Source organism: Rhinolophus ferrumequinum, chromosome 17, assembly GCF_004115265.2.
Source record: "Rhinolophus ferrumequinum isolate MPI-CBG mRhiFer1 chromosome 17, mRhiFer1_v1.p, whole genome shotgun sequence".
Classification (NCBI taxonomy): Eukaryota; Metazoa; Chordata; class Mammalia; order Chiroptera; family Rhinolophidae; genus Rhinolophus; species Rhinolophus ferrumequinum.
The window spans coordinates 23,318,348-23,346,317 of NC_046300.1; the positions used below are offsets into that span (position 1 = coordinate 23,318,348).

Sequence of the window (27,970 nt, forward strand, 5' to 3'; positions counted from 1 at the left end):
TATTACCTGCAAAGTCTAAAATATTTACTGTCTGTCTTTTCATAGGAAAAGTTTGTTGACTCCTGCTCTCGAATATAAATTGAGTGTAGTCCTAGCACATTTAGTGCTGTAAATCTTGTATTGTTCTTGTTTTAATATATAAAATTTAACTTTCTGATAACTTTAATAATAACACTTGAGAGTACATAAAAATAATACTAACAACATTAATAATAATGATAATTATGATAGTAAAGATAATGACACACTTAAAGTAATCAGATGGTAATATGGAAGGTAAAAGTCTAGTATCATCATATATACATATATATTTTTAAATTTCAGAATTTTGTTTTAATTAGATGCCTCCCCTGCCCAACTTTACCTACCATATCTCTAAGTTTTAAACTAAGCAAATTTGAATTTTTCAATTAATTGTTTCCATGCTTTAATATATAAGCCTCTTCCGATTTACTTAAATGGCAATATTTGTAAAGTTTAGTTGTAACATCAGGCAAAACAAGATACCAAGTTTTTGAAATACCTGATTTGGAGGGCTTAGGAACTCAGTCCTGACTAAGAACCATCCCTATGATATACAGAATATAGGATAAACAGAATCCAATATCCAGTAATTATCTAAAATTTGTACAAGTTATTTTTTCTTTCAGCATACGTTTGCACAGGCAAAGATTTGAAGATAAAAGGTGTACATGATTAAATCCCACTCATAAATTCTTTCTAGGCAGTTAAATATAAACTGATAATGCAGTGTGGAAGGACGCAGGCTAACAAAGATATTTATACAAAGTGTTACTCTTTTCCCTTCTAAACATTTGCTTCTTTTACTCTTCGTTATTCTCTGTATAGGGTTGGGATGATGAACACTGTTAATTAGAGGAGACACTGGTCATTCAACTTGGCACACGTAGTATACAGAAGAGGAAGGCATAGAATGCTCTAATTCTGTTCTACTTCTTAATGTAAATTTATAACTTTTTTCCATTAATTACCTAAATTATAAATTCATTTAACTTAACTTCATAAATTATATAAATGTCTAACAACTATGCTGTACACCTGAAACTAATATAAAATTATATTGAATGTTAACTGTAATTGAAAAATAAAAATTTTAGAAAAACAAAATGCAATAACCCATTATTTGCAAAATTTAAATAATTTAAAGACTTCATAAAGGGTGTAGGAAAAATGCACAATCTAGAAGATATTTCAATACATATAACTGACATAAGGTTTATATCTAAAATATATAAAGAATTGTTATAAATCAATAAGATGATAAGGAAACGTAGAAAATTCGGAAAGGACATTAAGAGATTTATGACAGAATTGTGTCACAATGTGTATTATATCTAGAACATATAAAGAATTGCTGAAAATCTGGAAGAAAATAACAAACAACTACATAGAAAAATGCACAAAAGAACAGACATTTGACAGAATTGCATCACAATTTTTAAAAAACATGAAAATATATTCAACCTTACTGGCAATCATATTAAGACAACAGTAAGATACTTTATATTTCTCATTTGGCCAAAAAGTTTTGTATCTGATGATATGAGGTATGTATGTGGATATGAGAGAGAGAGAGAGAGAACAAGAGAATTCTTCTGCCCTGCTGGTAGACTATAAATTGGCAAAGCCATTTTGGAAAACAATTTGACATTTTCTTTTAATATTGAAGAAACTTATAATTAAAGACACAGAAATTCTGCTCCTATGCCTGTCCTTACCAGGAGATATATAAAAGAATGTTTGTAGAACATTATTTGCAATATGGCATAATGATAAAATTTAATACGCTGCAGCAGAGTAATTAAAATTGATTAACTTCAGCTTCATGTACCAACGTGGATGAATTTCACAAACGTTGTGAAACATAATCTCAAAATGCATTCTATATGATTTCTTTGCCAAGTTAAAAAACATTTTAAAAACTTGGAAAAGTGGACTCCATACAAATCCAGTAAACTAATAAAGCCTTGATAAATCCCAAATTCAAGGTAATGGTTATGCAGGTTTGAGGTGTGGAGTGGAGAGGGTACTGAAATTGGGATACTCTCAGGTCTCGAGGTATTTCTAAAGTGCCATTTTTTTAACTTGAAGTGTTATACCTCTCTCTCTCTTTCTTTCTCTCTCATATATGTATGTATACATAGTTTGAATGTAGTATATGTTTCATTCAAAGGAAAAGAAAACTAACGGAAAGAATAAATGGAAAAAAGGAAGAAAGAGCATCTACTTGAGGCAAACTTATTGCAAAGCTAGTTCATACACTGTTTCCTTCCCTCCCAGGCTCATGACTGATATCTCTGTTCAGCTGGGGCACTTTTCCTGTTCAGCTTTATCTGCTCAAAGTCTTTCTCAACACAATATGCAAAATGTGGTTTCTCTAGTTTTGTGATAATCTCATCACTGGAGACATTGCAAACATCTTTTAAAAAACAACTTCAAAATTAGCAAGCACCTTTAAGTAGTTCAGAAGAATAAAATTTCAGTCGAAATGATCATTAGAGAAAAAGATAGTATCTTCAGTAAAACTGAGTCCTGCTAAGCTTTAAGAGCTTTATTGAGTGGTCTGGTAGAGTTGTTTACCTTTTAAATACAATGAGCTAATTATACCACTTGTTAGAGTAATACTAATGCTCCAAGCAGATTTCCTGGAGAATGTCTGCCTGTGCAAATCCTGTCTGTCCTTCAAGGCCCACTTCAAATACAAGCTCTCCTCCCCAGTCATTCTCCCCTAACTGAATCTGACCTATTTTATGGTTGGTATCACATTCTGTCATGTATTAAAGTTACCTGTGCAAATCCCTTCTCTCTGTGTAAATTCCTTGAAGGCTATACCACTATAATCATTTTTTTTTTTACCAAAGATTTTAGCACAATACCTCATATATTCTAGACTCTTTAATCATTAAGAATATGAAATTAAGAAATATTACTATATAGCACAAAAGTAATATAAATTCTTTAAAATGCCTTTTTTTTTCCTCTGATAATGAATCAAAGCTTTTGCTGTTGTTGTTTTAAACCAGGTATAATAACCCTGAGAAGCTGTTGGAAACGAGACGCGGACGGTGTGGCGAGTGGGCCAACTGTTTCACCCTGTGCTGCCGAGCCCTTGGGTTTGAGGCTCGCTATGTTTGGGATTACACAGGTACAATGTGGTAGGAGCAGAGTCGTGGGGCTTTGCAGATGTAAGGCTTTGGGTTTAGTCTGGGCTCGTCGTTTTCTGTGACTTTCTGGCCTAGTTAGACAGAGCTTGCATTGGCCTTCTGTGAAATAACCATAACACCAACTTCACAGGTTTTTTTTGTGGAAACCACAAGATTTTTGTAGTACACCTAGCATTTTACCTAGTACTTTATACTGTAAACATTCTTTTATTAATTTACCATGACAAGTTTTTTAGTAATGCTGTTTCTGTATGGATAAAACATGTGTAATAATGTGCCATAGAAATCTTGATTTTTGTAGGGATTAGCATGACAGATTTAGTAATCTTAATACACAAAAAAGGTAATACAAGCCATGTGAAATTTATATTGTCCTTATTTAGGAATGATTCATGTGTTATCAACATGTTCAAAAGTTGTTTTCCTTGCTCTTAGAGTGTTACCTGTGTTTCTGTTGTTTTTTCATAAAACAGTGAAACCTCCATTCATGGTTATCGCTCTCTTGCAATCGAATATAGAACATCAGTAACCAAACATCCTCTGTTAGACCCCCTGCCGGTTGTGAGTTTTAAAGGTCAAGAGAGACTGTATTTTCAAGTGGCATTAACTTCTTCACATTGGCACACTGATCCCTGTGTTTTTGATGTTATTGTTCAGTGTGTTCACCTTTTTACAAGTTACAGCTCACATTATTTTCAATTAAGCCTAAAACTAACTGTATTAAAGGAGATAGTCCAAAAACATTTTGAAGGATTTCTTTTTCTTTTTTTTTTGAAATCTGAGAACACCATTTATTCAATTTTGCACAGAATCTGTCAACTTCACAGAATATAACCAACAGTAGTATGCCCCACATTATCAAAAACTCCATCACCAAACAAAAACCCCCAGAAGAGGGGCCCATCTACCTCTAGTACACCCCGTGCCCCACGGAGCTAGTTGCTCAGGGGTCTCATTTCAAGGAACCACCACCCAGTCCTGAGGGAGGGTCCTCTTTTCTTGACAAAGACTTTCAGGCCACGGCACAGCCACCATGACACGTGGTCTTATGGTGCCAGTCCTTATGCCCACTTGATTTTGCCTCGGCCTCCTTTGCCATGGCCTCCCAGGTCCTTTGGATTTCATGGATGAGCAGGGTAAAGGCCTCTTCTACCCCTTGCTGTGTCTTCGCTGAGGTCTCCACGAAGGGGGCCCCCCAGCTCTTCGCGAGGTCTATTGCAGCAGCGTGAATATCTCAGACCCGGCCACAAGGTCGCACTTGTTGCCCACAAGGACGAGGGGCCAGGTGTAGTGAGGACCCCAGGTAGCCCGCATTTGCTGCAGCTGGGTCAGAGAGGAGGGGTCGTCAAGGGCGAAGGCACACAGCACACCATCCCCAATAGCCAAGCACTGGTCACACAGGGCCTTAGGAGCGGCCTGCCCTGCCGTGTCCAGCACGTTCAGAACACAGACCCCCTCGCCTAGGGTCACCTCCTTCCAGTAGGAATCCTGGATCGTGGGGTCATGGTCTCCCACGAAGCACTCGTGGTTCAGCTGGATGGTCAGCGCACTCTTGCCCACACCACTTGTGTCCACCACCACTGCCTTGTACTCTGGCAGCTGCTTGCCAACACCCTTAGAGGGTGCCTGAGCCCTATGGCTCTCCTCTTGGGTGCTAGGGCTCCACCTACCCAGGCCCAGATCAAGCGTGTTAGGCTTTGTGGTGGCTCCAAGCCCAGGGAAAAGATGTGGACAGCAGGCCTTGCAACTCAGTCCTGGGAGAGGAGGTTGCGCTGGGACCCGAACCCACCACAGCTCTGACAGGCTTGAAGGATTTCAAAGAGACAGAAAACACATGTTCTAGAGTCTTGTGTGCCACAAAATGCTCAGTCTTATGAACTAAAATTTATAATATTGCAGATAACTTTATTATGTCATTTTTATCTTAGGAGTTTGTATTTAGTTATTGGAAGCCATTCTAGTTTTATAAACTTTTTTCTCCCTCTTTTCCTTTTGCTTTCTCTCACTTGCGTAGACCATGTCTGGACGGAAGTCTATTCTCCTTCTCAGCAGCGGTGGCTGCACTGTGATGCATGTGAAGATGTCTGTGACAAACCGCTCCTCTATGAAATAGGGTGGGGCAAGAAGCTTTGCTATGTCATAGCGTTTTCTAAAGATGAGGTAGGGCATAAGAGAAAAGATTTTTTCTAAGAATAAAATACAGTTTTTTGACAGCTTTTGAAGGTGTAATTGACATATAGAAATGGCATATATTAAAAGTGTACAATTTAATAAATTTTGTCATTTATATACAGCCATGAAATAACCTTTACAAAAATCAAGGTAGTGAACATATCCACTATTCCTGGAAATTTTCTTACGTCTCCTTGTTACCCCTGCTTCTTGCTTCTGTCCAGGTAACCATGGATCTGCTTTCTGTCATGACAGATTAATCTGCATTTCTAGACTTGTATATAAATGGAATCACATAATATACAGATGGTCCCACTTATAACTGTTAACTAAATGATGGTTCAACTTAACGATTTTTCAACTTCACAGTGGTACAAAAGCAGTACACATTCAGTGGACACTGTACTTTGAATTTTGGATTTTGATCTTTTCCTAGGCTAGTGATATGCAATACTGTACTCTCTCATGATCCTGGACAGTGGCAACGAGCTTCAGCTCCCAATAAACCATTCGATCACAAGGATAAGTAACCAGTACTCTATAGTGTACTAGTATTAAGTGCATTTTCAACTTACAATATTTTCAACTTGATAGATTTATTGGGATGTAACCCCATCACATGTTAAGGAGCATCTATATTCTCTTTTAGGTGGGGAGAGGGAGGGGCGGTTCTGGTTTCTTTTATTCAGTATAATTATTTTGAGTTTCATCCATGTATTTTCATGTATCAACAGTTTGTTCTTTTTGATTGCTGAGTAGTATTCCATTGTATGGATGTACCATAGTTTGTTTATCCATTCACCTGTTAATGGACATTTGGGTATTTCCCTTTTTTAAAATTATTTCAAATAAAGCTGTTAGAAACATTCAGGCAACAACTCTTTATATGGGCACATGCTTTCTTTTTCCTTTGCTAAATTCCTAGAAGTAGAATGGCTGGATCACATGGTAGGTGTGTGTGTAACTTTTTAAGATACTGCTGAACTGTTCTCCAAAGTGATTGTGCCATTTTACATTCTCACCAGCAGTATGTGAGAGTTCCCAGTTTCTCCATGTCCTTGCTAACACTTAGTATAGTCTCACTTTTTAGTTTTAGCCCTTTTAGTAGATGTGTAGTTGTATGTCACGGTGGTTTTAATTTGCATTTCTCTAATGAAAAATAATAGTGAGAATCTTTTTATGTGCTTATTTACCGTCCACATGTCCTCTTTGCCCTATTTTTTTTTTTTTAATTGAGTTTTTTTGTTGTTGTTGAGTTTTGAGAGTTTCTTTATACTGGGTGTGCCAAAAAGATGTATATGCATGACTTGCATTCATCTTTTGTTATTGGTATATATTGAGTATTGCCATTTTAATACAGTTTTTTTCCTTAAAATGTGCATACGTGTTTTGGCACCCTCTGTATATTCTGAATGCAAGTCCTTTATTAGATGTATGCTTTGCAAAAATTTTCTCCTGGTCTATAGCTTATGTTTTCATTCTCTCAATGACTTTTGAAGAAAAGAAATCTACTTTACAGTTTGTTCTTTTATGCATCATGCTCTTTGATGTTGTGGCTAAGAAATTTGTGCCTAGCCCAAGCCACAATGATTTTCTCCTTTGTTTTCTTTTAGAAGTTTTATACTTTTAGTTTTACACTTGGGTCTGTGCTCCATTATGAGTTAATTTTGTATATACTTCAAAGTGTAAATTGAAATTCATTATTTTCATATGGATAACAAATTGTTCTAGCACAGTTTGTTAAAAAGATTATCTTTTCTCCATTGAAGTGTTTTTTGCACTTTTGTCAAAAATCAGTTGTGTGATATAAATTTTATACAATAAAATTGGAAACAGTTTTGTTGAATTTTATGAAATGAGCTTTGTAAATAAACTTATAAAAGCCTAAATGTTCTAAAAATTTCACCTTATCACAGTCTTTCTTGGAATTGTACCCATTAGAAAATGAATTTAAAAAACATATCTTCTTTGATTTTTTTCTACAGGTTTTTAAACTTTAAGCAAAGAATAGCATTTTAAAAAGTATGTTTGAGAATTGAATTAGATTCTAGGTATTTAGCAAATTAATGTTGATGGTTATAATCTTATTAAATATTTGTATTCTGTAATTTGAGGTGGTTGATGTCACTTGGCGATATTCTTGTAAACATGAAGAGGTAATCTCCAGGAGAACTGAGATTAAAGAAGAAGTACTTCGAGAAACTATTAATGGACTTAATAAGCAGGTATCTGATGGGCATTTGTCATTTATGAGAGGACATTTGAAATTTTTCATAAAATCAAGAGCCAATTTTTAACCCTTAAATTTTTAAAATAGATTATTTTGCAAGCAAAAATATTTTAATATGTTAAATCTTTCTGTTCATTGAAAATTTTGATGACTCATTTTAAATATTGTGCTTTTTTACATTAAATTATCATGTCTCTTAAAGTTCAGTGAAACAATTTCAATATCTGTATTATTTGACATAAAAAATATGTTGTCTTATTTATCAAAGTAATTGTGTCTTGAATATAACACACACACACACACACACACACACAGTTATGAGTGTGGAAATTTCTGAAACAAGGCACAGGAAATTGTTAACAATCACTACTTCCGAGAAGAAGACATGGGGGTCCAAGAGAGAAGATTCAGGTTTTATTTTATACCCCTTTGGCAGTATTGAAATTTTTTACTCTATATTTGTTTGGATTTTTTTCATAATTTAAAAAAATAATAATTTTGCTTCTGGGAGGCAGTTAGAATAGGAACAGATGGATCCCTTAATCCAGTCAGTGATTGACATTCAAGGTGAGGTTTCAGTCTATTTGGAATTTCACCTTCCTTCTCATGTGTAGGCCTTCAGAGATCCTAATCTGAAACAACTGTAGTAGTTACTAGAGCCCCCTCACCTCGGAAGACTCTGAACTCCAGTTTATGTACTTGCCAGCATTGTGTTTCTGCTAAAAATTCTGCTTTGTGTTTCAGCACTTGAGCCTCCATTTTGTGGTTGGCTTCTCAGCTTTTCCTCCTCGTGTCAGTTAATAATTGGCAAATGCCTGGAAGGGAAAAGGGGTGCAGTATGTTTGCTTCTCCTCAATTTCTTTCTTCCTTTGGGATCTTAGCTTCTTCAGTTCCTGCTATGCTGGTAGCTTTCTGTTGCAGTCAAACAGGTGTTTGTATGTGTGTGGTTACGTGTGTGTTTTCCCCGGCTCTTCTAGCTTTTCTCAGCAGGAAAGTTGGTCTGAAACAAGCTAGTTTATCATGGCCTAAAACAAAAGTTGCTACCTTCATTTAAAATCTAGAACAGTAAAGTTCATGGAGAGTTTGATTTATTGACACAAATTTTGTAAAATTATTTTGAATTTTCCACTGTCCTTTTTATTTTCCAAGTAATTACATGTATGAAAGTAAACTTGGTTACTTCTTTCAAGATTCCCGTAAAATACAAATGTTTTAAGTATATTCTTTCTTAGAGAGGGACCGCTACATTCCCATAATCTTCATGACTTTTTTAAAAAATGTGAATTGCAGAGGCAAAAATCTGTGTCAGAAAACAGAAGAAAAGAACTTCTTCAGAGGATAATCGTGGAGCTTGTTGAATTTATATCTCCTAAAACCCCTAAACCTGGAGAACTTGGTGGAAGAATATCTGGGTCAGTGGCTTGGAGAGTAGCCCGAGGTGAAATGGGTCTAGAGGTACTTAATTCGTTATAGCATGATAATCTTCTCACTTTCCTGCTTTCTGTACTGTGCTCTTTATTTATTGAAAAATGCATTGGCCATGACCTTTCAGTTAACTTTTCAGGGCAATCACTATAAGACGTAAACATTTGAAGAGAACCAATAATTGATTGACATAGTCTAATCACAGTCAAGAATTTACAAAACATTTTAAAATAGGATTTTTCTATTTACCTTAGGTAAATTTTTATACAGTATAAGTTTTATTGAAGTACACACAGAAAAATACACAGATTATGTGATAAGTGTACAGCTTAACAGATTTTCACAATTTGAGCGCCCATGTAACCACCAACCAAAATAAGAAATAGACGGTCAGAACCTCAGAAACAACCAAGTTCCCTTTTAGTTACTGCCTTCTACCCCAAGAGTAACCATTTGGAATTTCAACATCAGGTTTTTGATTAGTTTTGCCTGTTATTGTGCTTTATATAAATGAAATAGTATTTATATACCTTTTGTGAATGATTTCTTGCTCTCAGCATTAGTGAGATTCATACTTGTTGCTGCATGTTTATGGTATGTTTATTCTTACTGCTGTACATTCCATTGTATGAATATATATAACTTATCCATGCCACTATTGATGGGTATGTGGGTTGTTTTTAGGTTTGGGCTATTAAAAATTGTGCTGCTGTGAACATTCGTGTACATGTTTTCAGTGAATATAATTACACATTTCAGTTGGATGTATACCTAGGAGTGGAATTGCTAGGTAATAGAGTGTGAGTATGTTCAGCTTTAGTAGATACTGGCAAACAGTTTTCCAAAGTGGTTGTGCCAGTTTACACACTCACCAGCAGTGTATGAAATTTTTCCACATCTTTACATAATAGTTGATATTGTCTGTCTTTTTTATTTTATCAGTTCTGATGGTTTATAGTATCAATATGTTGTGATTTTAATTTGCATTTTGGTAAAGGCTAATGAAATTGAATGCCTGTTCTTTAAATTTGGGGATATCCTCCTCAGAAGTGCTTGTTGAGGTCTTTCAGAATAAGATTTTAATGCATTTAAAAGAGCCCTGTTTTACCTTATTTTTCCATACGAAACATTTTTAAAGATCAGTGGGAAAATAATAGAATCTGGATAATGCAGTTATTCAAAGTGTTTATTCTATCTGGGTAGAAATTATTGCTGCTGGTGTGATTACTATTGTCAAACTTATTTTAAAGTATCTCTTGATTAACCTCTCCAAATTAAATAATGAACAATGGAAATATAATGTCTATAATTAGAGGCTAGGTGAATAGCTCTGTAATAGACAGTAAGAAAGTACAATAGACTGTCCTTTGCCCTTAGAGAATTTAAAGTTCACTCACTAGAAAGTATTTTATATAAAGGTCTATGATGATGTGTAATGAAAAATGCTTGAAAGGAAAATAACCCATCACAGTATTAATATCAACAGTTCCAAACAAATTAAAGTTTTATATCTACTTTTTCTAAATTTGCCATTGTTGCAACTCACTCCTCCAGTAAAGGAATATGCGTATGTCCAAATGGGGTGAATTATCCCCAGTAAACTTTGCTTTTTAATTTATCCTAGCATCCTTAGCAGGCGTTGGAAGTGTTGGTTCAGCCATAGAATTACAAGATCTAAATTCAACAAATAATGCAAATCACTGCTGATGCAGTACAAGTTACGAGTATAAATCTAAATGAAGCCAATTTAAAAGAGCTAATTTAATTCACAGCTGTGTTCAATTTAAAACATTGATATTATTTAGGTCTTTATTTCTTTTTCTTTTTATGGATGGGTGTGCTTCCTCTTGTATGGCATGTAAGTTGATTAAACTTTAAAAATATGAATTGGGTCATATGCCCAGATTGTTTTCCTTTTGAAATTTTTTTTTAATATCTCAATTACCAAAGACCATATTAAGGCTGTGGATTTAAAAAGTCATTTTCCTTTTTAGAAATAGATGTTTATTTTTAAAGTAAATTGAAAAATGTCAGTCCTAAAAAATTATGGAACTATACCTTGAAATGAGTTGGGAAAGGAAGAAAACATTGGCGATATCATTTCCAGAAAGAATAGTTTCAATCTTAGATTTAATAGATTTTATGAAATATTAACGTTATTCTTACTGCAGATTTTTTGTTCAGTCGCATGCATGATATACTTTTCTATTTTGTAATTAGTTGTCCTTTGTAAAATAATGCTACTTGTAAATTTTATTTCCATTTGGTTTATGTCCAGGCTCTGAAATATCTTTGTTGTTACATTCTTGCTATGAAGTAGAGTATACTAACTTATAATTATAATACCAATTTCTAAAAATAATAATCTGCTTTTTATTTTACCTTTATGGCAATAATAGAGGTTCTACTAGGAAATATCTTCTTGTTCATATATTTAATGTTAACTATTTTGTAATTCTGAGCATGATATATGTGTATGCACACACACATATATAAATATTTTTCTGTCTCTAAGATATTTTATATTCTTAATTGATTCTTGTATATTTGTTTTATATTGTTTAATACCTAGTATCTAATGTTTAACAACAACAACAAAGAAACATTGCCTGCCATCCTGATTGATTAGTAAATACTGTAGCAAGATGTTAGCACAGACTAGAGCCTTGGTTCTTTAAAGGTGCATGATTTTGCCTTCCAAGGAACATTGTCTGGAGATATTTTGCTTGTTGCAACTAGAAGGGATGCCACTGGCATCAAGTGGGCAGAGGCCTGGGATGCTGCTAACCAACCTGTAGTGCACAGGAAGCCCCCACAACAAAGAATCATCTGACCTAAAATGCTACTACCATGTTTCCCCAAAAATAAGACCTAGCCGGACAAGCAGCTCTAATGCGTCTTTTGGAGCACATATTAACATAAGATTTGGTCTTATTTTACTATAATATAAGACCGGGTGTAATATAATATAATATAATATAATATAATATAATATAATATAATATAATATAATATAATACATAACAATATAATATAATGTAATACTGGGTCTTATATTAATTTTTGCTCCAAAAGACGCATTAGAGCTGATTGTCTGGCTAGTTCTTATTTTCGGGGAAACACGGTATGTTCATGTCCACACCGTGTCTAAGGGAGAGGGACTATTGTGTCAGTGGCACATAAAGATACAGGATAAATATATCATCTCTCTCAAACTTTAGGTTCACTCAATGATTTTAGGATTTCTGAGAGCTATTTTACATTAAAACAGATTTATTTGGGGCTAGAATACAAAATTTATCTGGGATTTTAAGGTAAAACATGAACCTTTATAGTCATTACACAAGATCCCAGGCACTGTCCTAGTTTAGGGTATCAGGAAAGAACACTGATGAAATGACTTTAGGTTGAGGCCTGAAGGATAAGAAAGATTCAAATATATGGAAAGTAGAAAGAACAGAATAGGCAGCGGGAATAACCTGTGTCAAGACCCTGAGGCAGAAATGAGCTAGGCTTTTCTGAGGAAGTAAAGGAAAGGTAACATGGTTCCCACAGAGACAAAGGGAAGAGTAACATGAGACCTGGTTGGAGAAGTAGGCAGGAGACAGATCATATAGGGCCCTGTTAGCCTTGGTAAAGGTTTAGAGTTAAAGTACAGTGGGAAGTCAGTGGAGTGAATTAAGAAAGAAAATGACATATCCCAATTCACATTTTTAAATAACCATTTTCATTACTATATGGAGTGTGGATAGGAGAGGTAAACTTTGAAAACTGGGAGTCAATTTTAGATGATGAACTGTAGTAGTCCAATAATTAGGAGATGATGGTGATGGGAGAAATGAAAAATGAATGAATTCAAGTAGAACACAAAATCACAAAACTCTAAGAGCTATATTTTGTACTTGTTTTCTCTCTAGTAGTGGTTGATGCTATATCAACAGTATACTGATAATATTTAACTTATAAAATATTTTCTGAATCTCTCTCTCTCTCTCTCTCTCTCTCTCTCTCTCTCTTCCTTTCCCTCTTCCTCCCTTCCCATATATATGTATGTACAGAGGGTGCCAAAAAATGTATGTACATTTTAAAAAAAGGAAAACTATATTAAAATTGTAATACTCAATATATATCAATAACAAAAGATGAATATAAGTCACGTTTGACTTCTGCAATTACAAGAGGTGCTCAAAGTGGTTACTATCAGCGTACAGACTCTTCTGATTACGACGAACTACTGCTTGAGCAACATCGACCAAAGTGTCCACCTGTGTATGTTTTTTTGGCACCCCCAGCATATATCTTCCATCATGTTGAAAAACTAATTCTTTCTTTTTAAGAGAAAAGAAACCATGTTCATCCCCTCTGAAAATGAGAAGATTTCTAAACAGCTTCACCTTTGTTATAATATTGTGAAAGATCGTTATGTTCGAGTTTCAAATAATAATCAAACCATTTCTGGATGGGAAAATGGTGTGTGGAAAATGGAGTCTATGTTCAGAAAAGTTGAAACAGACTGGAACATGGTAAGTTAATGCATGAAACTGTTTAAAACCTTTGTCATTGTTTAAACAGATAAAGATTGGCTTCATTTTTCAACTGTGCATAATGAGAAAACTGATATATCAGAATTACTTTTAGTGCTCCTTAAACCTATAAAAGAAAGTTTTGTTCCCAACATTTAATCAAGAGACCATAAGAAATCTGTGCATTTATATCAAGGCAGTATCCATTATCATCAAAGAGGCTGAATTTAATGCTTTTGTGGGAAAAACTAATCAAGTGACCAATTCATGTGACTGATTTTTGCATGAATATATAAAGTATATTGTTATTTAATTCCATCACAGATATGTATTGATTGCCTACTAAATGCAGGCTGTAAGGAAGTATAACATTTAGTTCTAAGTCCCAAGAGCTAACCATTTAACACACTTTCATTTCATAAGAATGTGCGTGATTGAGCAGCGATATTGATTATTTCTACTCTGTGTCATAAGAGTAAAGAAATGGATGCTAGGACTATAGTAGTTCCCCTATTCCAATTTGCACATTGTTGTCACGTTTTACCTGTAACAAATAAGAGGCTTTGCTTTTAATCTGCCCTACCCCTTAGACACACACCGAAAATAAACTCAGAGCTACTTAAATAACCTCAATAGATCTAACCATATCATTGATAGATTTTCATAGAGTTAATGAACTTATAGGGAGCTTTTAATGTTAACTGCCAAGATGTTTGGGTGGGAAGGGAGTTGTTCACTTGTAAGACATATTGGATAGATTAAAGAGTGAGTTACAGATAACAGCTGCTCATGTTTATGAGCATGTACTGTATTCTCGTCACTAGACTAGGCCTTAGAGGACAGAAGACACATAGAGACGAGGTCCCTGCTTTGTTCTTTTCCAGTCATAAGTTTTTGTTCTAAAGTTTATCTTGGTGATCTTTTTGTATTAAACCAAGAATAACTTACAGCATTATTAAAATTGTAGATTTAGGAATTTTCTTCTTTAGTCAAACAAGGGCATAAAAAAAATAAAACTATAAAATTTCAAGGTTTGAATCTGTATTTGTACCTGTATCTGTAATTGATTACGTAGTTGATGAGAGACGCTGAACTTCTGGAAGACTATCCTTAGCCTAAAAATTCCTCTGAACAGAAAGCAGGACAGGATAGATATGTTATTTATCCAAGGACGAGTCTATTCTTGCTGACCTGAAGAAAAAGCATGCCTTTCTTCCTAGCCAGCAGTGTTGGTGGAGAAAGTAATGATGGAGAAAATAATGCTATCTTGCAGATGTGATGTGCTGCGAAACGGGTCTGTTGTATGGCATATTTCTTCTTTGTGTTACTCACCCGTTGCTTTATCAGCAAACATTTACTGAGTGCCTGTTGTGCTAGGCATTGTTCTCAGCTCCGTGGCTAAAAAAATGAAGGTACAATTTTTGCTCTCACAATCTAACAAGGGAAACCAAAGCATAAACAGCCATCTTACCCATGATGAAGAGTGCTATAAGGATATCAACACATTGCTATGGAAATACCAAGGAAGGAGTAATTAGCTCTGGCTGTGGGAGTTGGGCAAAGTTCCGCAGAGCAGGCGACATTTGAGCTTGGACACTGAAGGATGAGTAGGTGTTCATAAGTCAAGGGAACAGCAGGGGAAAAGCATGGAATACATGGAGTGTTTTGAGACCGCTAAATAGAGCATCGTGGCCAGAGAGGGTGTACTGTATGAGGAAGATTTAAATAATGTAAATGAGATGCAAAGGCCATTCAAGTCAGGCCCCTACTCTAGTAAAAGTTTGTGCCTTAATATGTTTATACAAGGAGTGTTGTTTTCAGAAATTGAGTGAATCAGTTTTCAGTTTATTCAGTGCCAGATGAAGAAAAATACTAGAATCTTAATTACACTTCTAGAGACTAGTAACTCAGAAGTCATATATTGCCATTAAAACTTGAATTTTCCACCTCCATCAGTATTTTTAGTTCTGTACTAGCATGTCTCCAATCAGGGATTCTCTAGCTCCACTAAATAGAAGAAGCCTATTTCTCCCCACACCTTTATTCAGGAATCTCCAGCCAGGACTCCTGATAGATCACATACATCCTCCTCCCAGGTAACTAGAACACATTCTTACTCTCTCAAAGAGGTAACCTGCCAGGACACAGGGACTTACTAAATTTTACTACTTAGCAAATCCGTTGTTCGGTGATGTGTGGATTTGAAGGGAACATAAAAAGCTAAATCAAAAAGACAGGTATACTTTTTAGGAGGCAGTTGATAACACCTTGATAAAAGTGATGTTAACAGCTTCCTAACTTGTCTCCCTGCACCTGCTCTGGTCCTTTCAAAGACGTTCTCCATGCTGTAACCAGAAAAACGTTTTCAAAACCCAGTTGTTACTGGATGTTCTCAGAGCAAGGCGTAGCTCAAGCTTCTTCCACGTCTGTCCCTTGCGTCGCCTCTGGCCTCGCCTTGCCCCGTGCTGCATCCCCTCCTGCCCTCTGCACGGAACTTCCTTTGCTTTCCTTTTTGTCAGATTAACTTATCCTTATCCTTAGAGTTTGGTTGAAACCTACTCCCTCTGGTCCCAGCTAGCTGAATCCATTCCCCCTTCACTGATTCACTGCACTGTGTCCCTCTCCTTCATGACATTTAGTCAGCAGATATGTGTGAGAAGAGATTATTTTTGCTCTCGCCTGCTTGATTATAAACATTCCCTGGGCAGAGACCTTGTCTTTTTCTACTCATTTTGTAGTCTTAGTATTTATGTATCTGTTACAGTGTCTGATATATATAATAAATATTTAGCAAAGTTTGGCAAATGTAAGAAAGAATGATTCAGTGTATTTGTCATAAATTCTGCATCACCCTAGGGCTATGTAAAGCAGCATAGGAAACCCTGTCTTCAGACTGTGTCCTTTGGATGTTCTTAGATACTTTGCATTTTTTAGCAGTTTTAGCATTCTCTTTGTCACTAGAGTCATTTTAGTGCTTTTTGGTGCAAGGCATCATGTCAGGAATTGATTCATTTCATCATTCAGCAAACATGCGCATTGTCAAACATTGTGCATGGCACTTAGGATGTAATATTGAATTAAGAGGCAAGCCTCAGGTGAGCATAGGCTAGTGTAGGAGAAAGACACGTGGACCAACTATTTAGATGAGTAAGGTAAGTACTAGAAGAAGCGACATGGGTCCATACATGATACTAAGGGAGAGAAAACAGAAGGAAGAGCTACTGTCCCATGAGAGAAGTCCTTGCAGAAGAAGTAATTCCTGAGTGGGCTTCTGGAGGAGGAGGCAGAGGGAGAGTCTCAGTGTGGAGACAGGACGTGGAAATCTTAAGTCCTAAAGCTGATGCCTTTGGGACTGAAAATCTTAAGACCTGGAACGTGAGAAATAGTGTGTGCAAAAGCACTGAGGTGAGAAACAGCTGGTATAGCCAGGGAAGAATGAGTAGTAGAGAACATGAAGGAGAATAGTGGGAAACGAGTCTGGAGAGGTCAAGAGTTGTCAGGTCCCAGGGACTTGGAATACCTTACAATTATTTGACAGGAAACCATGAAAGAGTTCAAGCAAGGGAAGGACATGACCACATAGCATTCCAGAGGTAATTCCAGAGACTGCAAATGGAAAATATCAGAAACATAGCATAGAAAGATTACAGTGGGTAGTGACAGTGGCTCGTATTTAATTTCAGTGATAAAATGGAATAACCAAAATAGCATTCATGAGCAATACAGGTTTACCAGCATTAAATAAAAATCTCTTGAAATATAACTGCTCTGCTATAGGAATAACTGACCATGGTGTGTGCTGTACGGTTATCTTAAGTAGAGTTAATCCTAGCAGTCTAAGCAGAAGAATAATTTTAAGAGCATACTAAATAACAACTTCAAATAGTGTAGTACAAACTGAACCTCCAGGAAACCATAGAGCAGACAAACCTATCTGGCATGTAGTCGTCAGAAAATCTCCAAGTGAAGCTCTTCTATAGAATGTGAAATACATAAAAAAGCTGACATGCAGATTGTTCTCGGTCTTGAAAATAGTGGTTACAGCCACAACCCAAATGACAAATGACAAGTTTCAATGACATGGTGAGTGTTATAACTTAGACCTCAAGCCGGAGACACGCCAGTCGTGTTCCCATCCACAGCTTGTGATATCCCTGTATGTCCTTAGAGATGCCAACGAGGGTAAGTGTGAGTCACTGGGGGATGTTCTATACAGCTTTTAACCTGTAGCAGAAAATCTCCATGACTTCTGATTTCACATCACTGCTGCTAATGTAGGGGTAGCAACACTCACCTCTTAGTAGTCCCATAAATTGCAAAAAACGAGCATGTAAAACTGGACACAATAATGACACCTAGGAATTTAAAAAGCCAACAGGCAAAACGTCGTCTAACGTAACTTCAGGAAGTTAGGGACACCCAACAGTTATAAAAATGCTCTTTTTTTACCCTTCTCAACCAAACAATTAATTTTCGAGAGTATATAGTGTGTTTTCCTCCTGAATAAAGTATAATCCCTGGTTCTGTTGGTATTACACATAAACAAGACCACATTTGGAGTTTACATAAATCCAGTTGTTTTGGTGCATTTCAAATTACCAAACAGTATGCATATTCTTGGTAACTTCCAACCACCTCTAAAAATGCTGAGTAAAAATAAGTTAGCTAAAATGCTCCAGACAGAGTATTTCATGTGAAAAAGATGTGAATTTTCAATATAAATAGAGTCTGTTTCATCTACATATACCATTTCTTTAAGCCTGAGACCTTTTATTTGTTCACAATATGTTTGAATGTTTGTTAAACCATTTAAAAATTCATCCCTTTTATCTTTAAACTATTTAGAATCTTAAAAGTTGATGCCTTTAGGACTGAAAATCTTAAGTCCTAGAACAAGCAATTCTCTCAGACATACTCAACAGCAGTTATAACCCTTCTTTGACATGCAGCCCAGAGCCACATGGTATAAGGAAAGCAAATCTCAGAGGAAGCTAGAAATTTGAAATTAACCTGTTGTCAGCTTATCATATGTTATGCTCACAATTTTGGGGGACACATTTGAAACTATTGAGCTCTGAAAAATCCATAAGTCTTAGGAATATATACTGAGATATGAATTTGAATGTATTTATTTCTGTCTTAAGATTACTTTCCCCAGTCTTTTAGTTCTTTCAAACCCACTTTCTTTCTGTACCCCTCTGTGTGGCTCATCTTTTCCAGATAATCGCCTTTATTAGCCACTTCTTTGAAGGAGTAATTCATCTGTGGATACTCAGTAGTTTAGGATAGGTGAGACTAACGACTCCCAGAGAGCACTGGTGTAACCCTGAGCCCCCGGTTCTCCTAACAGCTGTAAGAAGCACGCAGTAAGAACACGTGAGCATCAGAGGATGTTATAGTGAGGGTGCCCTGAACTGGAGTAGAGGAGATGACAGTTCCATACAGCTGGGTTTATCATCCAAAACAATAGTTGATTATACATAGCTAGTCTCAGGAGTTCAAATCATTTTCCTTGGAGAGTGATTGTTTAGTAGGTTTATAATCTCTAGCTCAGTGATTTTTAAAACTTGCAAATTAACTGATATATTTAACCTGGAAATAAAATATCAATAGAATACTAGCAGTGATTGATTTTTTGATGACTAAAGACATGGAGCGGGACATTTTCATGCAGATGTGTTTTATATGGTACTTCTAACTATTTGACCTTGAGAAGTAGATTGGTTGTTTCTAAAAGAATATGTGTGTATACAAGCTTTTTAATACTTAAATACTATTTATTAAATCCTATGAATCCAGAACCTGTAGCTCCAGAGAGTTTATAATTTGGTTAAGTTAGATCGTGCAAGTACACCTGAAATAAAATAGTTACATTCGAATAAGAGAATATTGTCAGTTCAAGGTAGGATGAAATTCTGGAGGACCATGAAAGCTAAGAGTTTGGATGTAATGCAAGAGCCAAGTGCTTTCTGTGCGTTCTAGACCAGGCAAATGATATGAAGGAGGTGAGGTTTTAAAAACATTAATTTGGTAGTTGCAGAAAGATGAGCATAAAGTCGTGACTGTAGTGTTAAGTGCAGTATAAATGAAGAAAGGGGTTTTTTTTCAAAACTTATTTCAAAGACATGCATAGATTATTGTGGGGAGTTTGGATATCAAGGAATTAATGATTAAGAGTCAGATCCGTAGGGGTTTGAGCCTGGGTTAATGGAGTTACCTGTGAAAAACCAAGGCTGTGGATGTCAGTTTTCATGTCATCGTCTTGAAGAGTATACATTATGCTAGAAACAGCCAGTAAACTTGGCTGCCTTTAGTAGTATACATTTAAAGTTGTAAGGGACATTGATGGTGAATGAATGGGGAGTGTACTATTTTGAGAGGCAAGTGTGGATATTACTTTTTAAACCACTCATGCCATAGCAGTGACTGGACTGTTTTTTGATTTAGAATATATGGCCCATCTCACTCTAGAAAGCGTATCTGAAAATCCAGACTTTGAAAAGATAAAATTACACTTGAAACAATTCTTCATTTTCAGCAGAATTTTCATAAAGTTCATTTTAAATAGCTGGACTTAATAATTTTAAAAAGAATATAATTTACCAAAATTTGGTCAGTATGCAGCCCTTTAGGCCTGTACTTATTGGGCTACCAATATTCAAATAATACCTTTCTTCCAGAGCAAAAGATGCTATAGGTAAAACTGCTAATGAAGTAAAAAAATGTTAGCAGTAAAAATGTTTTCAGTGGGGGAAAATTAGATTTTTAATAACCATTTGTGCATAGTACCCTGTGACAGTAAGACTGACTGTATGTATTTTATACACTATTTCATTATTTCTGACAATTCCTTTTTTCTCCTGCTTTGTAGGTGTATTTAGCCCGAAAGGAAGGATCATCTTATGCTTATATTTCCTGGAAGTTTGAATGTGGGTCAGTTGGCCTAAAAATAGACAGCATTTCCATTAGAACAAGTAGTCAAACCTTTCAGACTGGAACAATACAGTGGAAATTGCAATCTGATACAGCGCAAGTAGAACTGTCAGGCGGTAAGCATTTGACTGGAGAATTAATCATGAAGTGTGTATTTAACACTCTGAAAAGTAATTGTACTTATTGGAGATGTAGTTTTGCGTTTTTCATACCCAAGAGTTATTCATACTATTGCAGTAAAAAAAAAAAAAATCGTTTAATTAAAGTCTGTATAACCTCATTCTAATAGAAGAGCTTATGTTTTTTTATTGTGAAACACAAATGGAAGGAGAAAAATCATTTCTTTGTTTCAAAGGACAATAAGAAGTAATTTGTATTTATTGTTTAAGGGTTGGTTTTAGTCTATAAGTAGGGTATATAAAATGCATTCCAAAATTATCTCTTTATGTTCTTTAAGTTATCAAAAGCAGCGATATTTTTTTTTTTCCTCCAACAGATAAAACTCTTCGCTCCTATCATGATTTTTCTGGTGCCACTGAAGTTATTTTGGAAGCAGAATTAAGCAGAGGAGATGGCGTTGTTGCTTGGCAACATACCCAGCTGTTTAGACAAAGCTTAAATGACCATGAAGAAAATTGTTTGGAGATAATTATAAAATTCAGTGACCTTTGAGAACCTGAACATTATAGAAAAGCTGGCAATAATCAAGGACTTACCATGTTCTAAATTAATCTGTTGGTTCAGCGCATGCTTAGTTGGCAATTTACTACCCTTCTGCTAGCATGTTTCTTTTGCTGGCTATCCATCATGTAACCCTCGTGAAAATGTATCTTTATACTATGGACCATAATGAAACCTTGCATTAAAAGCTCCTTTCCATATGTGACTGTAATTTGGAATAAAGTCTTATTGCCCCAATATGAGATTTTAATCTAAAAAGTGTAAATGCAATTTTAAAAGTAAAATGAAGGTATTCCTGACGAAGGTGTTCATGATTATGATAAAATCTTAAGCTAATAATAGTAATTTAATATTTTCTGATCAGTCATTAATTTCTTCATAAGTAATTGAACTAGATTTCCTAAGATTTTTAATTTTTAATAAATGTGAAACTGTTGAATCTCATAATGCATGAAAAATTTTATTGTAAATATGTAGGCATTTAAGAAATAAAATGAGTTATTTTGCTTTATATCTTTTTAATGATTACTTTGCCTGAGTAAAACTCTTTAATAAGTATGCTAAACTTGAAAACTGCTTGAATAGACAAGTTATGAAAACACTTAACATTGTATAAATTCAAAGATACATTACAAATCCATAATATGTAGACACTTCAGAAAATGCTTTACTTTTGAGTTTACTTTTGAGTATTTTTATCTACCTCATTGAATAAAATATCTATCTTGACTCTGAAACCATGTAACTAAATTATACAATATTTATATGCTTTATTAAGTGTTTTTGTATGTGTTCCATATAACCTCTCCAATTAAATTTACTGAATATTTATTAAGTGTTTGTGTGCAAAAGCATGCTGATAGCACTGGTGAAGAAGCAGTGGTAAAGAAGATACGGCTGCTGTCCTCTAAATGCCTTTGTGATATTCTGCAAAGTGCATTCTGAACTCTTCGTACAAGAAAAGTACAATCTCAGAGATTCTCACTCTATGCAACTCAGTAAAACATTTATATGCATTATAAAATATGTACTAAGATCCTGAAACATAGGTTTTATATTTGCTTTTCGATTGTAGTCAAACTCAGTTAAGGATCATTTTCTTTCTACAAAGTTACCTGTCAAGAAAAGTAGTTTGTGCATCTAAAGTTCTAACATGTTTTAATACTAGAAAATTTCCTAGAATCCTCAGACTCTTCAGCTAGTCATAGCACCGGATAGTGGCCAAATATGTAAAAGTAGAGAAACTTGACTCTTGCCTGTCTTGAGGTGTCTGATATGGGCACATGAAGGTTTAGAATATTTGGATGATCAAGTTAACAAACTCTCTTAACCTTCATTAGAAAACCTGGAAGATCAACAAGCAATTTTACAAAGATGGTAATAAAAATGTGGGAACTCCACTGAATGTACTTTCTCTGTGAAAAGGATGCGTTCTAATTCTTACTGTGGCTTTAAGCAGAAAAATTATTAGAGTTCAGATGTCTTTGTTTTTAATAGCATTGAATTGTTGCAAAGAAAAAGTACTTGCACACGTTTGTAAATACATTCCATGAGACTTTCAATCCCAGTACATGTTAATAGATATTCTACTATACAGCAAAGTTTGGAAATAGCACAGAAGGTATGGGACAAAACAGTTCTCAGTAATGTTTTTAAAGCCAAGTGACAGTAAACTAGTAAGGCAAAAGTAATGCAGGAAAAAAGGGCTGTTCCTATCGACCTACTCAATAAACTGGTACTAATATCAGGGTCCACTTTTTATAGCAATCATTTAGGATCCTCATTTAAAAGCACACATAGTCTGTTGTGATTAAAGGGTGAATGTAAAGCACTGAAGAAAACTGCACCACGTTCTTGAAATATGGTGTGATTGATTAGCCTTCTACTGTCATTGCTCATTGTTTAACTAGACTTGATACCTTCATTTCAGATCCCATCATGATGAATTTTACAGACAATCTGTTTTTTGTTGCAGTGTTGTTGTTTTCTAAAGTAAGTCCTTTGCTGAAAATCACATTCTCAAGATGAACAAGAGACTACATCTGATGCTCTGATTGATTTACAAGGAAAAGAAGTGCCTTGGATTAGGGAGGGCTAGAGGACACTTTACCATGGACTTTTGGGATAGTTAGGGTTAGAGATAATTTAACCCAGTCTCTTCACTTTTCATGGAGGAGACTCAAACCCAGAGATGTTAAATGACCTGTCTCAACAGTTCAGTGGATTGGTGACACAGGCAAGATTCACTTACACATTTCAGTCCACTTCCACCACCTTGCTGGGTGGCTGGTTTAGTACATCTTTCATAAATACAGAAACTTTGATAGTAATGTTCTATTTGAGGAGGTATTAAATTTGATTTTAGAACCAATAATTTAACTATAGTTAAGCTTTTCTGGAGAATAAATATATTGTAATTTCATGATAGATTACTTTAGATATGGATGCGTTGGTATTTGTGTAATAATCTTTAAAGGTTTTTTTAATTCTACAACACAATAAATTGTTTTGATTTTTATAGTCAGAGCAAATACACTTTTTTTTTCTATTAAAACTTTCATTTATTTTAAGTGTGTTTTTCCAGGACCCATCAGCTCCAAGTCAAGCAGTCGTGTCAATCGAGTTGTGGCGGGCGCAGCTCACAGTGGCCCACCTGGGGATCGAACTGGCAACATTGTTGTTAAGAGCACTGCTCTAACCAACTGAACTAACCAGCTGCCCCGCAAATACACTCTTAAAAACTAATAGCTCTGATTCTGGTGGTATTCCTTCCTTAAATACTCTTGGAGGACGAATAAGAGTAAACCAACACAAGTCATGACTGGTTTTATTTCACGTAGCATGTATTCAGTCACATCTTTATATTGACCAAAACAGTGCTTTATTTCTGATAAGAGATTTAGAATGGACCGAAACTAATAATGGCCACCTTTTGAGTGTCTTAGTAAGTGCCAATGACTGCAGTATCTCGCTTGATCATAATGGCATTGTATAGTAGATAGTGTATCTGATCCCCATTTTCTAGGTGATGAAACAGAGGCTAAGTGAGAGTCAGTATTTTACTGCCTGTATGTTTAACAGCCATTCAAGTGAATTACACCATCACAAGTGAAAACAAATTCAGAAGTTGAGACCTTGCTGTCTTTTTTAATTTTCTAAAGACTTGCTCTGAGATCAGCAAAATTGTAGCAGCAACTGACAATCCCTAAGTAAGCAAGAAAGGGCCTCTGAAGAGCTACAACAAATATAAAGTCTAACCAGTCAAATCCATATTCTCTACTGTAAGAGGGTATTTGGGTTGTCACTCAGAGTCTGTTATTTACCAATTTTAAATGTTTAAATTATTAAAGCCATTTTTGTTAAAAATTCAAACGAAACATTATGAAGTAAAAGTATTGCCTCCACTCCACACACCCTACCATTTTCAGAAGTAACTGCCAAAATTTTTACGTGTTTTCCAGAGCCTTACTGTAGATTTTTTATATTCATGCATACATACTCCAAATCAGTTTTAATACATTTTTTCTTTTTATGTAAATAGAAGTGTATTTTCTTTCCTCTTATTTTCTTCAACAATGTGTCTTTCTTAGGCAACTTTCTATGGTCAGTCAGATCCACCACATTGTTTTTAACTGTTCCATAGTATTCCTTTATTAACCCATTCCTTTATTTACAGATGTTTAGGGTTTCCCCCTTTTTTTGTTAATGCAAACATTAGTGAACACCCTTATACATATTCATTTCACGAGGAATATATGCAAGATACGTGCATTTTAATTCTCACTACTCTCAAATCACCTGAGGTACACCAATTTACACACCAGCACTAGTGCATGAGGGCACTGATTTCCTCCCATTCTTGCCAAAACTAAATATTGCAGTTGTGGTAGCCGGCCTCCAATGATCCTCACCTCCTGGCTTTCATGTCTTTGTGTTGTTCCTTCTACACTAAATTGGAGCTGGCCTGTGTGTCCAACAGAATGTGGTGAAAGTGACCGTGTATTCCTGAGGCTTGGTCATAAAAAACCTTCCTTTCTTTGACTGCTTGCTCTGGGGGAAAGTGATTTTCCATGACATAAAGCCTCAAGCAGGTGTGTGGAGAATTGAGGGCTTCCTCCAACCTCCCCATTACCAACTTGCCAGCCATAGAAATGGATCCTACAGTCCCAGTCAAGCTCTGAATGACTGTAGCTTTGTGAGATGACAGTTGGAACTGCACAGCCAAACCACTGCTGAATTCCTAATGCACAGAAATCATGAGACATAACAATTGTTAAGACACTTTTGGAGTGATATTGTTTATGCAGCATTAGATTACTGTTGTGGGCAGGGTGTTTGCATCCCTCCAAACTTCATATATTAAAATACTACCCCCCAATGTGATGGTATTAGGAGGTGGGGCCTTTGGGAGATAATTGGGTCATGAACGTGGAGCCCTCATGAACGGAATTCTCATGCCCTTACAAGAGACACTACTAATTAGAACTTTTCCAGAAGTCTCTTTTGTTAAAGAATTATCTCTCTTCTGGATTATATCACATTGTTCATCTTGGTTTCCTTTTCATATTACTGGTTTCCCTTCAATGGCTGATCAGTTATACTTAGGGCTAAGCTGATGATAACAGATAGCTGGCCTGGGTTTTCTGACTCATTGTGTAGGGTATTTTTTCACCAGCTCCATCTCTTGGTTGGCAGGACTGACTGCAGAACAGTGTAAGTGGTGGGCATGGCAGGCCAGCAGTTCGCTTCTCTATAGGGTCCCTGGGCTTCAAGCAGGCATATGAGCTGGCAACTCTCACACCCCGTCCCTCCCTGTTCAGTATGGATTTAGATTCATTTGTCAGGGATTTTCTTTTTTTCTTTATGATCTAATTTTATTTTTTTCAGATAAAACATTTACAAAATTCCAAAGTCAAAACTGTATCATAAGGTGGAAACACTGAAGTCTTACTTCTAACTGTGTTCTCTGTTCCCTATTCTTTCACCTACCCGACCATCATGGGTAACCACATTTACTAGTTTAAAAAAAATTTTTTTTCAAAATATAAGCAAACTTTTCTCCCCGTTTCCATCATTATAGAAACTATACTATCCTACAGATGCTGTTTTTCACTTTGCTTTTTTTACTTAATATATCATGAAGCTAAGTCTTTATCAGTATTTTCAAAGGTTCCTTATCTTTTTTGCAGGTGCATAGTATTCCTTTGAGTGCATAATAGTTCACATTTTGGGCAGTAATACTTGCATTGCTGTTCTTCTTAGAGAAATACTCCTCTGTTCTCATGTCTACCAAGATTGTAAAATCAAAGATAGACTAAATGGGTGGTATGGTTGTATTTATTCATTTATTTTTACCTACAGTCACTGTACTCATAAAAGTTATCCTGCTGTACCTGTTGGAGTTTATGAAGGCCCTAAAGAAATGTACTATTTGTACATAGTTCAGTCAAGTTTAAAGTAATTGTTTTATATTACAAGTTGCTTAAAGCAAGATAATTTGACATGTTGAATAGCTTTGTGGGAGGAAGTTGTCTGAATTTTCAGGAACTTAGAATCCATCAGTAACTTAAGATTGTAGGAATGATTTTCATTATCAAATACAAAATGTAAGAGATTTAATTTTTAAATCTTTCGTTCTATAATTTGTATGTTTCCCCAACTTCTTTCAATTTTCTTTGAGGCAAATATACTCAATTCTTATAGTCATCTTTGCGTCCTTGTAATGAATGCTTTTCAGAATGCTTTGTAAACATCACCATTGCATTTTGTGACAGTAGCTCTTCTGTGGCTAGAGCGCTCTCACAATTTAAAAGGATTGTCACTATTATCTGTAGGTTTTTTCCAGATTTCCCCTATTGCTTATTAATACTTTACTTAAAAAATTAAAAATCAATACAAAGAATAGTATGGGAAGTACAAAGAATGATATGACAAAAGTCAGTATACTCTCCACTCAAAAGTGCAATATATATATTTATATACATTTATATACTAAATATATATAATAATATTGATTTGTATAGTTTTAAATATGCATAAATAGTACTATAAATAGTACATAATGTTCTACAATTAGGTTTTTCAGTCATTTTCTATATCCATGTTGATACAGATTTTAACTATCCTAACTGCTGCATAGATTGCATCATTTAACAGCAACCATAATTCTCCCTTACCAACCTGATGGATTTGTGCTGCTTCTCAGTGTTTGTTACAAGCAGGTAATTATTACTATCACAACCAATACTATCTGTATCTCCTGAGGATAAATGCAATTTCTCTAGGATATATTCCTAGAAATATGCTGACTTATGAACTGTGTATTTTTTCCAATGTGTTGCCCGTTGTTCACCAAGAAGTTTAGTGCCAACTTACAGCGTTATTTGACAGTTTATACAAATGCCTGCTTCTCTACATCCTGGCCCGCACAAAGTATCACTAAACTTTAGAATTTTTGCTATTTTTATCTGAGTGAAATAGTATTTTGTTGTTTTACTTTGTATTTTCCTGATTACTGATGAGTTTGAGTATTCTTTCACAATTACTAATGATTTGGGTTCCTTATTCTGTGATTGCCTATTTGGATATTTTGCCTCCCTTTTCCATTGGGTTCTTTGTCCTTTTCTTACTGATTTTTAGGTCATGTATTTGGGACAGCAATTATTTGCTTGTTAAATATTTCTCTCCATGTGTGATTTATCTTTTAAATATGTCGGTGAGCCTTTGTCAACACAACAGAAAGCCATCTCTTCTACAAGATCTATTTAGGAATATAACAACTGTTGACTTATAAGCCGTAAAGCCAATCTTACTAGGAAAAG

The 27,970-nt window shown here is 35.3% G+C and overlaps 2 protein-coding genes across 3 annotated transcripts in view; one reads left to right on the forward strand and one right to left on the reverse strand.

Moving 5' to 3' along the window:
• The window catches only part of NGLY1 (N-glycanase 1), a 50,827-nt gene extending 29,167 nt beyond the window's left edge, over window positions 1-21,660 (forward strand). Inside the window, exons 6-12 of one of the 2 annotated variants that reach the window (XM_033132487.1) lie at window positions 3,045-3,166; window positions 5,200-5,345; window positions 7,472-7,582; window positions 8,878-9,042; window positions 13,350-13,535; window positions 20,407-20,584; window positions 20,965-21,660. In XM_033132487.1, coding sequence (XP_032988378.1) covers window positions 3,045-3,166; window positions 5,200-5,345; window positions 7,472-7,582; window positions 8,878-9,042; window positions 13,350-13,535; window positions 20,407-20,584; window positions 20,965-21,140 — 1,084 coding nt within the window. In that variant the 3' untranslated portion in view covers window positions 21,141-21,660. The remainder of the gene's footprint in view (window positions 1-3,044; window positions 3,167-5,199; window positions 5,346-7,471; window positions 7,583-8,877; window positions 9,043-13,349; window positions 13,536-20,406; window positions 20,585-20,964) is intronic. The other variant, XM_033132488.1, reaches the window with a different exon arrangement.
• LOC117037068 (GTPase ERas-like) lies at window positions 4,198-5,021 on the reverse strand. Its single transcript, XM_033132786.1, is given in 3 exon segments — window positions 4,198-4,421; window positions 4,424-4,957; window positions 5,018-5,021. Coding segments are annotated over 3 exon segments (762 nt in total).
• Window positions 21,661-27,970: the final 6,310 nt, after the last annotated feature.